Source organism: Manis pentadactyla, chromosome 15 (assembly GCF_030020395.1).
Source record: "Manis pentadactyla isolate mManPen7 chromosome 15, mManPen7.hap1, whole genome shotgun sequence".
Lineage (NCBI taxonomy): Eukaryota > Metazoa > Chordata > Mammalia > Pholidota > Manidae > Manis > Manis pentadactyla.
In genome coordinates, this window is record NC_080033.1 from 54,651,892 (window position 1) to 54,669,015 (window position 17,124).

Consider the following 17,124-nt stretch of genomic DNA (forward strand, 5'->3'; position numbering starts at 1 on the left):
ATTTTATCAGACATATAGAGAAGACATAATACCCATTCTCCTTAAATATTTCCAAAAAATAGAAGAGGAGGGAATACTTCTAAACTCATTCTATGAGGCCAGCATCACCCTAATACAAAAACCAGACAAAAACCCCACCAAAAAAGAAAATTACAGACCAATATCCCTGAGGAACATAGATGCAAAAATACTCAACAATGTATTACCAAACCAAATTCAAAAATAAATCAGGAGGATCATACACCATGGTCAAGCGGGATTCATCTCAAGGATGCAAGGATGGTAAAACATTTGAAAATCCATCAACATCATCCATCACATCAATACAAGGAAGGACAAAAACCACATGATCATCTCCATAGATGCTGAAAAAGCATTCAACAAAATTCAACATCCATTCATGATAAAAACTCTCACAAAATAGGTATAGAGGGCAAGTTCCTCAACATAATAAAGCCCATATATGACAAACCCACAGCCAACATCATATTTAACATCAAGAAGCTGAAAGCTTTTCCTCTAAGACTGGGAACAAGACAAGGATGCCCACTCTCCCCACTGTTATTCAACATAATGTTGGAGATCCTAGCCACGGCAATTAGACAAAACAAAGAAATACAAGGCATCCAGATTGGTAAAGAAGAAGTCAAACTGTCACTATTTACAGATGACATGACATTGTACATAAAAAACCCTAAAGAGTATACTCCAAAACTACTAGATCTAATATCTGAATTCAGCAAAGTTACAGGATACAAAATCAATACACAGAAATCTGCTGCTTTCCTATACACTAACAATCAAGTAGCAGAAAGAGAAATCAGGAAAACAATTCCATTCACAATTGCATCAAAAAGAATAAAATACCTAGGAATAACCCTAACAAAGGAAGTGAAAGATTTATATGCTGAAACATATCAAACACTATTAAGAGAAATTATAGAGGACACTAACAAGTGGAAACTCATCCCATGCTCTTGGCTACGAAGAATTAATATAGTCAAAATGGCCATCCTGCCTAAAGCAATCTACATATTCAATGAAATCCCTATCAAAATACCAACAGCAATCTTAAACGAACTGGAACAAATAGGTTTAAAATTCATATGGACCCACAGAAGAACCTGAATAGCCAAAGCAATCCTGAGAAGGGAGAATAAAGTGGGGGGGATTGCGCTTCCCAACTTCAAGCTCTACTACAAAGCCACAGTAATTAAGACAATTTGGTACTGGCACAAGAACAGACTCACAGACTAGTGAAACAGAATAGAGACTCCAGATATTAACCCAAACATATATGGTCAATTAATATATGATAAAGAAGCCATGGACATACAATGGGGAAATGACAGCCTCTTCCACAGCTGGTGTTGGCAAAACTAGACAGCTACATATGAGAGAATGAAACTGGATCATTGTCTGACCCCATACACAGAGGTAAATTTGAAATGGATCAAAGACCTGAATGTAAGTCATGAAACCATAAAACTCTTAGAAAAAAACATAGGCAAAAATCTCTTGGACATAAACATAAGCAACTTCCTCATGAACATATCTCCCCGGGCCAGGGAAACAAACACAAAAATGAACAAATGGGACTATATCAAGCTGAAAAGCCTGTGTACAGCAAAGGAAAGCACCAATAGAACAAAAAGGCATACTACAGTATGGGAGAATATATTCATAAATGACAGATCCGATAAAAGGTTGACATCCAAAATATATAAAGAGCTCACAAACCACAACAAACAGAAAGTAAATAACCCAATTAAAAAATTGGCAGAGGAACTGAACAGACAGTTCTCCAAGGAAGAAATTCAGATGGCCAACAGACACATGAAAAGATGCTCCACATCGCTTGTCATCAGAGAAATGCAAACTAAAACCACAATGAGATATCATCTCACACCAGTAAGGATGGCTACCACCCAAAAGACAAACAACAACAAATGTTGGCGAGGTTGTGGAGAAAGGGGAACCCTCCTACACTGCTGGTGGGAATGTAAATTAGTTCAACCATTGTGGAAAGCAGTATGGAGGTTCCTCAAAATGCTCAAGATAGAAATACCATTTGACCCAGGAATTCCACTTCTAGGAATTTACCCCAAGAATGCAGCACTCCAGTTTGAAAAAGACAGATGCACCCCTATGTTTATCGCTGCACTATTTACAATAGCCAAGAAATGGAAGCAACCTAGGTATCCATCTGTAGATGAATGGATAAAGAATATGTGGTATATATACACAATGGAATATTACTCAGCCATAAGAAGAAAACAAATCCTACCATTTGCAACAACATGGATGGAGCTAGAGGGTATTATGCTCAGTGAAATAAGCCAGGCGGAGAAATACAAGTATCAAATGATTTCACTCATATGTGGAGTATAAGAACAAAAGAAAACTGAAGGAACAAAACAGCAGCAGAAGCACAGAACCCAAGAATGGACTAATAGTTACCAAAGGGAAAGGGACTGGGGAGGACGGGTGGGAAGGGAGGGATAAGAGCGAGAAAAAAAGAAAGGGAGCATTACAATTAGCATGTATAGTGTGGTGGGGGGCACGGGGAGGGCTGTGCAACACAGAGAAGACAAGTAGTGATTTTACAGCATCTTACTATGTTGATGGGCAGTGACTGTGAACGGGGATGTGGGGGGGACTTGGTGAAGGGGGGAGCCTAGTAAACATAATGTCCTTCATGTAATTGTGGATTAATGATACCAAAATAAAATTTTTTTAAAAAGACAGTAATTATAGATAACAATCAAAGCACATACTTTAAGGACTGTCTAAACAAATTATGCATTACCTAATTTATGCCCCATACAATGGTGACTATTGCTATCCTCATTTTGTAGGCAGGGAATGTGAGACACAGAACTACGAGGTGGTTTCCTCTAGACTGTCCAGTGTTACGTATGGTGAAGCCTGCAATCCACAGAGAGTGGCTCTTGGTCATACTGCTTCTTAGTTTAACTGTCCATTAACATAATATCTTAAGCTGAAAACAGTTTCTCTGAAATTTCAGATTTCTGTGGCCTTAAGTAATGTTTCCTTTACTATAGTTAAAAAATTATCTAATTAACAGTAAGAAGCAAATGTATAGAATTTGCATACAATGAGATGAGATGTAAAAATGTAAAAACTGTCAAGTTAATTCTTTGAGACCACTAAGTATCCCATTGTTTGGGAATTTTTTAAAGTTCTATTAGTGAATTCTAATTTCTGAAAGTATTAATGTTTCTTACAAAATTATGTCATTTCTTACCCTGCAGAGCAGGATTTAGAACCCAAAATTATGACACTGCTTTAGAAGGAAAATGTCTATTGGTAGATCAGTTATGATATAAGATGGATCTTGGTGTCAAAAAGCACTACTTGAAATAGACTTAACTTTTTATTAAAGAGTACTACAGCAAGACACAATTTTATTTTTAATACAGTACCTCACGATTAATACTAAATCATGGGGTTTTCTCTGCCTAAAATATATATGAATCTAGAATTTCATACATAGAATTATCCTTTGCTAAATTTTACTCTTACATTTAATTGTGGCAATATTTCCTGTATTACTAAGGAATAAAGGCAAACATGTTTTTAGATTCAAGTTGTGTTAAAATAATCTTAGTATCTTTCAGGTCTCTGAAAGTTATATTTCAATAAATGCACCAACCTATCTCTCTTGAATGACATAATTTATACACCATTTTACATGACCAAAATGGCAATAAATAACAATTTTAAACCTTTCTCTTTAAAAAAAAAAAAAGAAAATATAGGCAAAAATCTCTTAAATATAAACAGCAACTTTTTCCTTAAAGCATCTCCTCAGGAAAGGAATCAAAATAAAAAATGAACAAATGGGACTACATCATGCTAAAAAGCTTCTTTACAGCAAAGGACACTATCAGGAGAACAAAAAGGCATCCTACAGTATGGGAGAATATATTTGTAAACGACATGTCTGACAAGGGTTAACACCAAAATATATAAAGAACTCATATGCCTCAACACCCAAAAAGTAAATAACCCTATTAAAAAACAGGCAGAGGATAAGAACAGACAATTCTCCAAAGAAGAAATTCAGATGGCCAACAGGCACATGAAAAGATGCTCCACATCACTATATCAGGAAAATGCAAATTAAAACCACAATGAGATATCACCCCCACTAGTTAGGATGGCCAACACAGAAAAAATAGCAACAATAAATGCTGGCGAGCATACAGAGAAAGGGGAACCCTCCTAAACTGCTGGTGGGAATGTAAATTAGTTCAACCATGTGGAAAGCAGTATGGAAGTTCCTCAAAAAACTCAAAATAGAAATACCATTTGACCCTAAAATTCTACTCCTAGGAATTTACTCTAAGAATGCAGGAGCCCAGTTTGAAAAAGACAGATGCACCCCTATGTTTATCACCCCACAATTTACAATAGCCAAGAAATGGAAACAATGTAATGTCCATCAGTAGATGAATGGATAAAGAAAATGTGGTACATATACACAATGGAATATTATTCAGCCATAAGAAGAAAACAAATCCTACCATTTGTAACAACATTGATGGAGTCAGAGGGTATTATGCTTGGTGAAATAAGCCAGGCAGAGAAAGACAAGTACCAAATGATTTCACTCATCTGTGAAGCATAAGAACAAAGAAAAATCTGAAGGAACAAACAGCAGCAGAATCACAGAACCCAAGAATGGACTAACAGTTGCCAAAGGGACAGGGACTGTGCAGGGTGGGGGATGGAAGGGAGGGAGAACGGAATAAGGGGCATTACATTAACACACATAATGCAGAGGTCGGGGGGGGTGCACAGGGAAGGCAGTATGGCCTAGAGAAGACAAGTAGTGATTCTATAGCATCTTACTATGCTGATGGACAGTGACTGTAATGTGGTAGTTGGCCGGGACTTGATAATGGGGGAGACCTAGTAATCACAATGTCACTCATTTAATTGTATATTAATGATACCAAAATTTTTTTAAATCACTGTTCAACTTAAAAACAATCAGCAGTGAAGCCATCTGGTCCAGTCGTTTTGTTCTTAGGTAGTTTTTTGATTACCAGTTCAATTTCCTTGCTGGTAATTGGTCTATTCAGATTTTCTGTTCCTTCCTGGGTCAGCCTTGGAAGGTTGTATTTTTCTAGAAAGTTGTCCATTTCTTCTAGGTTATCCAGTTTGGTAGCATATAATTTTTCACAGTGTTCTCTCATAAGTCTTTGTATTTCTGTGGTGTCCGTAGTAATTTTCCACTCTCATTTTTGATTCTGTACATCTGTGTAGACTCTCTTTTTTTCTTGGTAAGTCTGGCTAGGGGTGTTTTTATTTTTTAATTTTTTTCAAAAAACCAGCTCCTGCTTTCATTGATTCTTTCTATTGTTTTATTTTTCTTGAGTTTATTTATTTCTGCTCTAATCTTTATTATGTCCCTCCTTCTACTGACTTTGGGCCTCTTTTGTTCTTCCTTTTCTAGTTTCATTAATTGTGAGTTTAGATTGTTCATATGGGATTGCTCTTTTTTCCTGAGGTAGGCCTGTATTGTAATATATTTCCCTCTTAGCATGGCCTTCGCTGTTTCTCACAGATTTTGCAAATTAATCATTGTCATTTGTCTCTATGTATTGCTTTATCTCTATTTTTATTTGGTCATTGATCCATTGATTATTTAGGAGAACGTTGTTAAGCCTCCATATGTTTTTGGGATTTTTTGTTTTCTTTGCATAATTTATTTCTAGTTTCATACCTTTGTGGTCTGAGAAACTGGCTGGTACAGTTTCAATCTTTTTGAATTTACTGAGGATGTTTTTGTGCCCTAGAATACAATCTATTCTTGAAAATGTTGCATGTGCACTTGAGAAGAATGTGTATTCTAGTGCTTTTGTATGAAGTGTTCTGTAGATGTCTGTTAGGTCCATGTGTTCCAATATGTTGTTCAATGCCTCTTTCTCCTTACTCATTTTCTGTCTGATTGATCTGTCCTTTGGAGTGAGTGGAGTGTTGAAGTCTCCTAGAATGAATGCATTGCATTCTATTTTCCCCTTTAGTTCTGTTAGTATCTGTTTCACATATGTTGGTGCTACTCTGTTGGGTGCATAGATATTTATAATGGTTATAGTCTCTTGTTGGACTGACCCCTTTATCATTATGTAATATCCTTCTTTGTCTCTTGTGACATTCTTTGTTTTGAAGTCCATTCTGTCTGATACAAGTACTGCAACTCCTGCTTTTTTCTCCTCATTACTTGCATGAAATATCTTTTTCCATCCCTTCACTTTTAGTCTGTGTATGTCTTTGGGTTTGAAGTGAGTCTCTAGTAGGCCACATATGGACGGGTCTTGTTTTTTAATCCATTCAGTGACTATGTGTCTGTTGATTGGTGCATTCAGTCCATTTACATTTAGGGTGATTATTGATAGGTAGGTACTTATTGCCACTGCAGGCTTTAGATTCACGGTTACTAAAGGTTCAAGGGTAACTTCTTTACTATCTAACAGTCTAACTTAACTCACTTAGTATGCTATTAAAATCTAAAGTTTCTTTTTTCTTCTTCCTCCTCCATTCTTTATATATTAGGTATCATATTCTGTACTCTTTGTCTATCCCTTGACTGACTTTGGGGGCAGTTGATTTCATTTTGCACCTGCTCAGTAATTAATTGGTCTAATTTCTTTACTGTGGTTTTATTTCCTCTGGTTACAGCTATTTAGCCTTAGGAACACTTCCATCTAGAGCAGTCCTTCCAAAATACACTGTAAAGATGGTTTGTGGGAGGTAAATTCTCTCAGCTTTTCCTTCTCTGGAAATTGTTTAATCCCTCCTTCAAATTTAAATGATAATCTTGCCAGGGAGAGTTCTTGGTTTAGGGCCTTTCTGCTTCATTGCATTAAATATATCATGCCACTCCCTTCTGGCCTGTAAGGTTTCTGCTGAGAAGTCCAATGATATCCTGATGGCTTTCCCTTTGCATGTGATCTTTTCTCTCTCTCTCTCTGGCTGCTTTTAATACTCTGTCCTTATCCTTGATCTTTGCCATTTTAATTATCATAAATCTTGGTGTTTTCTTCCTTGGGTGTAAATACTCTGACAGTTAACCGTGCTGTAATTTAGTTTCTGCTTAAACTTAATTTATAGTCAAAACCAATCTAATAGAAACAACAGTACGTTTTAATTCCTGGAATCTGGTGTGAGTTATGAACAGTGTGCAACAGGAGCTGCAAACAGTACTTGTGATCCTTCTGAGGCCAACCCAGACAAGGAACATGCTGTGAAATTCACTTAACCAGATGACTTGACTTAACATAATAGGAACATAAAAAACATATCTTGTTCATGGTTGGTTGTTTTGATGAGAAAGTACATTAAATAATTATTAACCTATTATTGTTTTTCTGCTTGCTGTAACCTAATAAAAATGCGGAGGAACACTGATTTGGTGCTTAGTCTCCAGAGGAAGTCTGAGCCCTCTGCATGAAATGTCATTCTGACCTGGTTTCTCATTTTCACGGTCCCTGACTGCAACACTTGGGTCCCTTGGGTTGGGAGATCTGTGCACCTCCATGGCCTGAGAGACTATCTCCTTCCCCAAATTGGGGGAGTTTTCAGCAATTACCTCCTCAAAGATACTTTCTATCCCTTTTTCTTTCTTCTTCTGGTACCCCTATACTGCAAATTTTGTTCTGTTTGGGTTAGTCACATAGTTCTCTCAATATACTTTAATTCCTAAAGATCCTTTTTTCTCTCTGTGCCTCAGCTTCTCATTCCTGTTCTCTAGTTTCCATTTCATTTACCAATTCCTCTACTTCATCTAATCTGCTATTGAATCCTTCCACTGTATGTTTCATTTCAGATACTGAATTCTTTAACGTTTGTATCTCATTCCTGAATTCCTCCCTTAGTTCTTGAATATTTTTCTTCAGCTCCGTGAGCATGTTTGAGTTTTATTTTGAAATCTCTTTTAGGAAGATTGATGAGTTTAGTTTCACTTGGCCCTCTTTCTGGTATTTGTGGGATTTTGGTTTGAACCAGATTCTTTTGACATTTCATATTTACATGTGGCATCCTCTAGTGCCCAGAAGCTCTACTCTCTGGAGCTGCTCAGCCCCTGGAGCGATGGCAGGGGTTGCAGGCAAATGGTCCTCCTGCCTGTCAGGAGGGAAAGCTCTTTCCTGCTTCCCAGCTTATGTGCCTGCCTCCACTGCCAGGTCCCATGGGCTGAATGCACAGGGAGAAGCCTCTATGCTTTGTACTTGTACCTGCCATAGGCAGGGCTGCTCTCTAGCTGGTCTGGTGCAATGGCAGCGGCAGCCTGTTTATGAGCTGGTGCCAGCCAGGAGGAAGGCACGGCAGAATGCATATTGTGATGGTGGCCTCAGAGTTGCGTAGCCTGCCAGGGGGATGGAGCACCTGAAGCTCCTGTAAATTCTGAATCTGCTAGGCAGAGTGTGCCCGGACAATTTTGTCCACCTGTCCTTTCTCCTGAGCAGCAATCTCTGTGCAATACTTGCCCCTTTAGCAGCCCTCTCACTGTTAGGAAGTCTCTCAGACTGCCCACCTTTTTTTTTTTGTCCCAGAGCAGCCAGTTTTGGTTACGTGTTTTCCACAAGCAGTTGGAATCTCAGTCTCTCTAAGAATTCCACCTCTCTTAGTTTTCCAACTCCACTAATCTCCAGAGCACCATGTGTAATGGAGGTTCGTGTTTCCAGACCAGATCTGCAGGGCTGGGTGTTCAGCAGTCCTAGGCCCTTACCCCCTCCCTGCTCCATTTCTCTTCCTCCTGCTGATAAGCTGGTGTCGGGGAAGGGCTTGTGTCCCTCTGGATCATGGCTTTGGTACTTTACCCTTTTCCTTGAGGTCTGCTGTTTTCCCCAGGTATAGGCAGTCTGAATGCCACAGTCTTCTTTCCTATTGCCCTTTCAGGATTAGATGTTTTTGCTATTTTTTCATATTATATGTGGTTTTGGGAAGAAATTTGTCTCACCTCCCATGCTGCCATCTTTAAGCCTCTTTTTCACTTGGGCTTTTTAAAGATGTTTCTAGAAATATATATCTTTCCAAAAAGCAAAAATGACACCTGACAGTTTTTTTGTGAGAATCATTCCATTAACAGAATGTTTAAAAAAGAATTTGAACATAGGTTCATAATCAGTATTTTATTTAGTGTCTAGAACAAGCTGTTACACTTTCAAAAGGCAATGACAATGTCTTACTTATCCTCAATGCCTAGCACATAGCTTGTTTCTTAAGAAGTGATGAAGGAATATATAATGGTTGAAAATAGAAGACTATAAAGTTATTCGACAAACTGATGGCTTAGATTCAACCTCATTTCAGGTATGCTACAGTAAAATGTTTTTACCAACATGAATTTCTATACCTAGAGCATACTGATTCACATATAAGATGGCTGTGAGCTATCTTCACCTTTTTCTTAAAGAATTTTGATATATAGACAATGAGAAGAATAGGAAAACCAGAGACAGACCCACTGCATACGAAAATTCATTAAATGATAATAGAAGTATCTTAAATCAATGTGAAAAAGATCTACTTTGTAATAAGTGTTAGATAGCTGACTGTTATAAAAAAAAAAAAAAGATAAAACTGGAGCCATCCATTACACCATGCCCCAGGAAAATTCAGAAAGGATGAAAAATGTAAAAGTAAACATTAAAACCACAAAAGTATGAAAATAAAACATGGGTGGATTCTCCTATCACCTACCAACTATGGAAAACTTTCCTATGATTCAAAAATCCTATGAATCAAAAAGGGGAAAGAATGATGAATTTTATTTGCATAAAATAAAAAACTTTTGCATGCCTCCCTCCCATCTCCCACACCCCCACAAAAAGGTATAAGCATAGTAAAAGGTAAAGTGAAAAAAAACATTTCCAATTAATGACAAGAAAGATTGTGAGAGATTTTGAATGAGTGAAAACAATTTCTAAATATCCCGTCTAGCACACCCTTCTAGATTATGTGTGCCTTTCACTATCTTTTGAGCTATTTTATAACTCTGTAAATCATAGAAAACTGATAGTTATTCTTGTCCATAGAAATGTAAAATATTTTGTCCAGTAGAACGAAATTATTGTCCTGCATATAGTGACCAGTTATGTGTCTATAAGTTTATTTCAGCATTCCCCAATGCCTGTATTGTTTTTTCCATTGCTTTTGAAGTAACTATAACATTTTACTGGTTCCTTCATTAGTTAATAAGTTAAATAAAATCTTTGTCATGCATGAATATATATAAATATATATAATAAATAAATAAATAGATAGATAATGCCTCGGTGAAACTAGACATGTAAAAAAGGAATTTAAGTATAGCATTATTTTTCAGTAGTTTGTTAAAGCATCACACAATCATTGAAGAATAATGAAATTAAGTTTTTGTATTTTACCATTGTTTTCTGCAACTGCTCCTAATGTATATAAGGCTGCTTCTTTCACTATGCTATGTTCGCTTGACTTTGCAAGATCTTTTACAAACATCAAACCGCCAATTTCCCAAAAATAAACACCTGCAGTACCTGTACAGTGTGCAAACAAAATAGAAATGATATTAAGCTTATTCTTTTAAGGATAAAATACATCACATGAACATAATAACAACATGCAGAGTAACTGAATGGAAAAGAAAGAACTAGGCATTTTGCATATATCACGATACTAAAGAACTAGAATCACAGATAAAAATTCATGGTCATGTCTTACTGTTGTGTTCACAAATTGAATGAATGGTGACCAAAGCTTCCTTTTGTGAAGAAGGGTTGTCCATTTGATACTTCAAACACTCCAATAATAAATTCAGGTCGGTCTTTATTTCTAAAGAACAAAAATTTCATTATTTTAAATTAAACATTTCCTTTCAAAAACTAACCATTTAACTTTCACTTTCTAAATTACAAATATTTGCAATGTTTGCTTTCAAAATAAGTATGCATTACTTTTATAATCTAACAAAAAAGATATGCAAAAGAAATGTGTTTATGAACTTGAAATGGGTTTCTTGTAATTATCTGATTTCCCCTTGCATAAAATACAGGAGTAGAAAATCCAAATAATTTCCTCTTTAAGTAAATATGCACTTGTTTAAGGATCTGCAATTTAGAAGTGAACGAATAAAAATGAAAATATAACATATTAGAATTTTTGGAATGTTACTAAAGTAGTATTTAGGAGGAAATTTATAACATTAAATGCCTATATTATAAAAAGAGGTTTCAAATTAGTGACCGCAGCTTCCACCTTAATAAACTAGACAAACTAAATTAAACCGAAAGTAAGCAGAAGGAAGGAACTTATTAAGATCAAAGCTGAAATCAATGAGATAGAAAACAGAAAAAAAACAGTCGGTTCTTTGAGAAGATCAATAAAAGTGATGAACCTCCAGACAAAGTGATCAGGAAAAAAAGGAGCAAAGACACAATTTACCAATATCAAAATGAGAGATGGCATCACCATAGATTCTATAGATATTCAAAAAATAATGGTTATATATAACTTCATACCTCTAGATTAAATGACTTAGGAGGAATGGACAAACTGCTTGAAAGACACAAATTACCAAAACTCATCCAGGCAGAAACAGATAGCCTAAATAGACCTGCATCTATGAAAGAAATTTAAATCCTAGTTTAAAACCTTTATATAAAGAAAACTCCAGGCTCAAATGGCTTCATTTGTAAATTCTTCTAAACACTGAAGGAAGAAATAGTGTCACATGTGCACAAACTCTTCCAAAAGTTCAGAGAGACGGAATACTTCCTAGTTTATTCTATGAAGTCGGCATTACCCTTATACCAAAACCAAAGCCACTAGAAAGAAATAGAAAACTATAGGCCAATGTCCTTTATGAACTTACCTGCAAAAAGTCTAAACAATTTTAACAAATTGAATCCAACAATATATTAAAATAACAATACACATGACCAAATGGGTTTATCCGAGGAAAGCAGGGTTGGTTTAAGATTCAAAAACAGTCACTCTGTGTGTGTGTGTGTGTGTGTGTGTGTGTGTGTGTGTTGTATGTAATAAGCTAAAAGAGAAAACTATATACTCATCTCAACAGATGCAAAGAAAAGCATTTGTCAAAATCCAACATTCAATTCTGATTTTTTTCAAAATTCAGCAAACTTGGAATAGAAAGGATCATCCTCAACCTGACAAAATATATCTACAAAGAAAACCTACAGTAAACATAACACTTACTGATAAAGATTAAACTCATCTCCCTAAAATCAGGAACAAGACCAAGATGTTTAATATTGTACTGGAGGGTCTAGCCAGTGCTATTAGGTAAGAAAAATTAATTATAAGGCATTCAAATTTGTGGGAAGGAAGTAGTAAAAATATCTGCATTTTCATACTATATGATTTATGTAGATAATCACATGGACTTTACAAAAGTTACTAGAACTAATGAGTCTAGTAAGGTTTAGCATATCCATTTATCATATAGAAATCAATCATATTTTTATATGCCAGAAATAATTTGAAATTTGAATTTAAAAGCAATGTAATTACAATAGCAACAAAAATATGAAATACTTAGGAATAAATCTGATAAAAAATCTGAATGAAACACACACTAAAAACTAAAAAATACTGCTGAGAGATATTAAAGAACATTGAAATAAAGGTAGTGAAACACCTTGTTCAGGAGTCAGAAGACAAAATATTGTTAAGATGTCAATTATTTCAAACTGATCTATAGACTCAATGCAATCACAACAAGTTTTGTAATAACTGACAAGGTGATTCCAAAACTCATGTGGAAATATAAAGGACTAGAATAGCTAAACAATTCTGAAAAGGAAGAATAAGCTGGAAGACTAACACTGTCTGATATCAAAACTCATTATGAAAGTACAGCAATCAAAAGAGCACAGAATTAGCATCAACTAAGACAAATACATAAATGAAATACAGTGCAAAAACAAACCAATACATACATGAATAGCTGATTTTTTACAAAGGAACAATGGCAATTCAGACAAGAAAGGACAGCCTTTAACAAATGGTGCAGGAACCACTGGATATCCGTATTCAAAAAACATAATAAAAAAAGCATAAATTCACACCATATGACAAAACTGACTAACAGTGCATTGTAAACCTAACTGTAAAATCTACAACCATAAACTTATAAAAGATACCATGGAGCCAACACCATCCTTAACAGTGAGAAGCTGAAAGCTCTTCCTCTAAGATTGGGAACAAGACAAGGATGCCCACTCTCCCACTTCTATTCAACATAGTACTGGAGGTCCTAGCCACGGCAATCAGACAATACAAAGAAATACAAGGCATCCATTAGCAAGGAAGAAGTTAAAACGTCCCTGTTTGCAGATGACATGATACTGTACATAAAAATCCCTAAAGAATCCACTCCAAAACTACTAGACCTAATATCTGAATTCAGCAAGTTGCAGAATACAAAATTAATACACAAATCTATTGCATTCCTATACACTAACGATGAACTAGCAGAAAGAGATATCAGGAAAACAATTCCATTCACAATTGTATCAAAAAGAATAAAATACCTAGGAATAAACCTAACCAAGGAGGTGAAAGACTTATACCCTGAAAACTACAAGACACTCTAAGAGAAATTAAAGAGGACACTAACAAATGGAAATTCATCCCAAGCTCTTGGGTAGGAAGGATTAATATTGTTAAAATGGTCATCCTGCCTAATGCAATATACAGATTCAATGCAATCCCTATCAAAATACCTACAGGGTTCTTCAACGAACTGGAACAAATAATTCTAAAATTCATATGGAAACACAAAAGACACTGAACAGCCAAAGTAATCCTGAGAAGGAAGAATAAAGCAGGGGGAATCTCGCTTCCCAACTTCAAGCTCTACTACAAAGCCACATTAATCAAGACAATTTGGTACTGGCACAAGAACAGACCCATAGAGCAGTGCAACAGAAGACAGAGTCCAGATATTAAATGAAACACATGTGGTCAATTAATATATGATAAAGGAGTCATGAATATACAATGGGGAAATGACAGCCTCTTCAACAGCTGGTGTTGACAAAACTGGACAGCTACATGTAAGAGAATGAAACTAGATTACTGCCTAACTCCATACACAAAAATAAATTCAAAATGGATCAAAGACCTGAATGTAAGTCATGAAACCATAAAATTCTTAGAAGAAAACATAGGCAAAACTCTCTTAAATATAAACATGAACAACTTCTTCATGAACATATCTCCACGGGCAAGGGAAACAAAAGTGAAAATGAACAAGTGGGACCATATCAAACTAAAAAGCTTCTGTACAGCAAAGGACACCACCTGTAAAACAAAAAGGCATAATACAGTATGGGAGAATGTATACATATACATAAATGACATATCCGATAAGGGGTTGACATCCAAAATATACAAAGAGCTCATGCACCTCAACAAACAAAAAGCAAATCATCCAATTAAGAAATGAGCAGAGGATCGAAAAGAATAAAATATCTAGGAATAAACCTAATGAAGGAAGTTAAAGACTATACCCTGAAAACTACAAGACACTCTTAAGAGAAATTAAAGATGACACTAATAAATGGAAATTCATCCCATACTCTTGGATAGGCAGAATTAATGCTGTCAAAATGGCCGCCATCCGAAGTGGGGGGCGGAAGATGGCGGCGTGAGTAGAGCAGCGGAAATCTCCTCCCAAAACAACATATATCTATGAAAATATAACAAAGACAACCCTTCCTAGAATAAAGACCAGAGGACACAGGACAATATCCAGACCACATCCGCACCTGAGAGAACCCAGCGCCTCGCGAAGGGGGTAAGATACAAGCCCCGGCCCCGCGGGAGCCGAGCGCCCCTCCCCCCAGCTCCCGGCGGGAGAAGAGCAGGCAGAGCGGGAGGGAGACGGAGCCCAGGGCTGCCGAACACCCAGCCCCAGCCATCCGGGCCAGAGTGCAGGGCCCTCGATACTGGGAAAACAGGGCAGCAAGAACAGTGAGCAGGCACTGGAGGCTGGGCGACAGAGGACATAAGAAAAGCGCGTGACCATTTTTTTTTTTTTTTTTGCTTTTTTGCTGTTTTGTTTTGGCGAGCGCTGTTTGGAAGTCTTAAAGGGACAGGGACCCCAATATTAGGGAAACAGGGCAGAAAGACCGGTGAGCAGAGGCCTGAGGCTGGCACCGGAGAATAAAGAAAAACGAACGACCACCTTTTTTTTTTTTAATTAAAATTTTTTTTTTTTTAATTAAAAAAATTTTTTTTCTTGTTTTTTTTTGTGGTCGTTGTTTTGTTTTGGCGGGTGCTTTTTGGAAGTCTTAAAGGGGCAGGGTGGGCCACTTAATCCAGAGGTAGGGAATCCGGGATCTCTGGGCACCCTAACCCCTGGGCTGCAGGGAGCAGGGAGGCCCCTTACGGAGATAAATAGCCTCCCAGCAGCTCCTGCTCCAACGCGACTCCACCATTTTGGAGTAGCTGCCCGAGCCAGGCCACGCCCACAGCAACAGCGGAGATTAACTCCATAGCAGCCGGGCAGGAAGCAGAAACCCTGTCTGCGCGCAGCTGCGCAGCACAAGCCACTAGAGGCCGCTGTTCTCCCAGGAGAGGAGGGCCACAAACCAACAAGAAAGGAAGTCCTTCCAGCCGTCACTCGTCCCAGTTCTGCAGACTATTCCTATCACCATGAAAAGGCAAAGCTACAGGCAGACAAAGATCACAGAGACAACACCAGAGAAGGAGACAGACCTAACCAGTCTTCCTGACAAAGAATTCAAAATAAGAATCATAAACATGCTGACAGAGATGCAGAGAAATACGCAAGAAAAATGGGATGAAGTCCGGAAAGAGATCACAGATGCCAGAAAGGAGATCGCAGAAATGAAACAAACTCTGGAAGGGTTTATAAGCAGAATGGATAGAATGCAAGAGGCCATTGATGGAATTGAAATCAGAGAACAGGAACGCATAGAAGCTGACATAGAGAGAGACAAAAGGATCTCCAGGAATGAAACAATATTAAGAGAACTGTGTGACCAATCTAAAAGGAGCAATATCCGTATTATAGGGGTCCCAGAAGAAGAAGAGAGAGGCAAAGAGATGGAAAGTATCTTAGAAGAAATAATTGCTGAAAACTTCCCCACACTGGGGGAGGAAGTAATCAAACAGACCACGGAAATACACAGAACCCCCAACAGAAAGGATCCAAGAAGGGCAACACCAAGACACATAATAATTAAAATGGCAAAGATCAAGGACAAGGAAAGAGTGTTAAAGGCAGCTAGAGAGAAAAAGGTCACCTATAAAGGGAAACCCATCAGGCTAACGTCAGATTTCTCAACAGAAACCCTACAGGCCAGAAGAGAATGGCATGATATATTTAATACAATGAAACAGAAGGGCCTGGAACCAAGGATACTGTATCCAGCACGACTATCATTCAAATATGATGGTGGGATTAAACAATTCCCAGACAAACAAAAGCTGAGGGAATTTGCTTTCCACAAACCACCTCTACAGAACATCTTACAGGGACTGCTCTAGATGGGAGCACTCCTAGAAAGAGCACAGCACAAAACACCCAACATATGAAGAATCGAGGAGGAGGAACAAGAAGGGAGAGAAGAAAAGAATCTCCAGACAGTGTATATAAAAGCTCAATAAGCGAGCTAAGTTAGGCAGTAAGATACTAAAGAGGCTAACCTTGAACCTTTGGTAACCACGAATTTAAAGCCTGCAATGGCAATAAGTACATATCTTTCAATAGTCACCCTAAATGTTAATGGGTTGAATGCACCAATCAAAAGACACAGAGTAACAGAATGGATAAAAAAGCAAGACCCATCTATATGCTGCTTACAAGAAACTCACCTCAAACCCAAAGACATGTACAGACTAAAAGTCAAGGGATGGAAAAACATATTTCAAGCAAACAACAGTGAGAAGAAAGCAGGGGTTGCAGTACTAATATCAGACAAAATAGACTTCAAAACAAAGAAAGTAACAAGAGATAAAGAAGGACACTACATAATGATAAAGGGCTCAGTCAAACAAGAGGATATAACCATTCTAAATATATATGCACCCAACACAGGAGCACCAGCATATGTGAAACAA

At 37.2% G+C, this 17,124-nt stretch overlaps 1 protein-coding gene across 4 annotated transcripts in view; it reads right to left on the minus strand.

Moving 5' to 3' along the window:
- The window catches only part of TERB1 (telomere repeat binding bouquet formation protein 1), an 85,001-nt gene that overhangs the window by 51,616 nt on the left and 16,261 nt on the right, over nt 1-17,124 (minus strand). For all 4 annotated transcript variants that reach the window (XM_057492668.1, XM_057492667.1, XM_057492669.1 and 1 more), the window contains 2 exons: nt 10,732-10,842; nt 10,419-10,547 (listed from right to left, as the gene is read on the minus strand). In XM_057492668.1, the coding sequence (XP_057348651.1) occupies nt 10,419-10,547; nt 10,732-10,795 (193 nt within the window). In that variant the 5' untranslated portion in view covers nt 10,796-10,842. The remainder of the gene's footprint in view (nt 1-10,418; nt 10,548-10,731; nt 10,843-17,124) is intronic.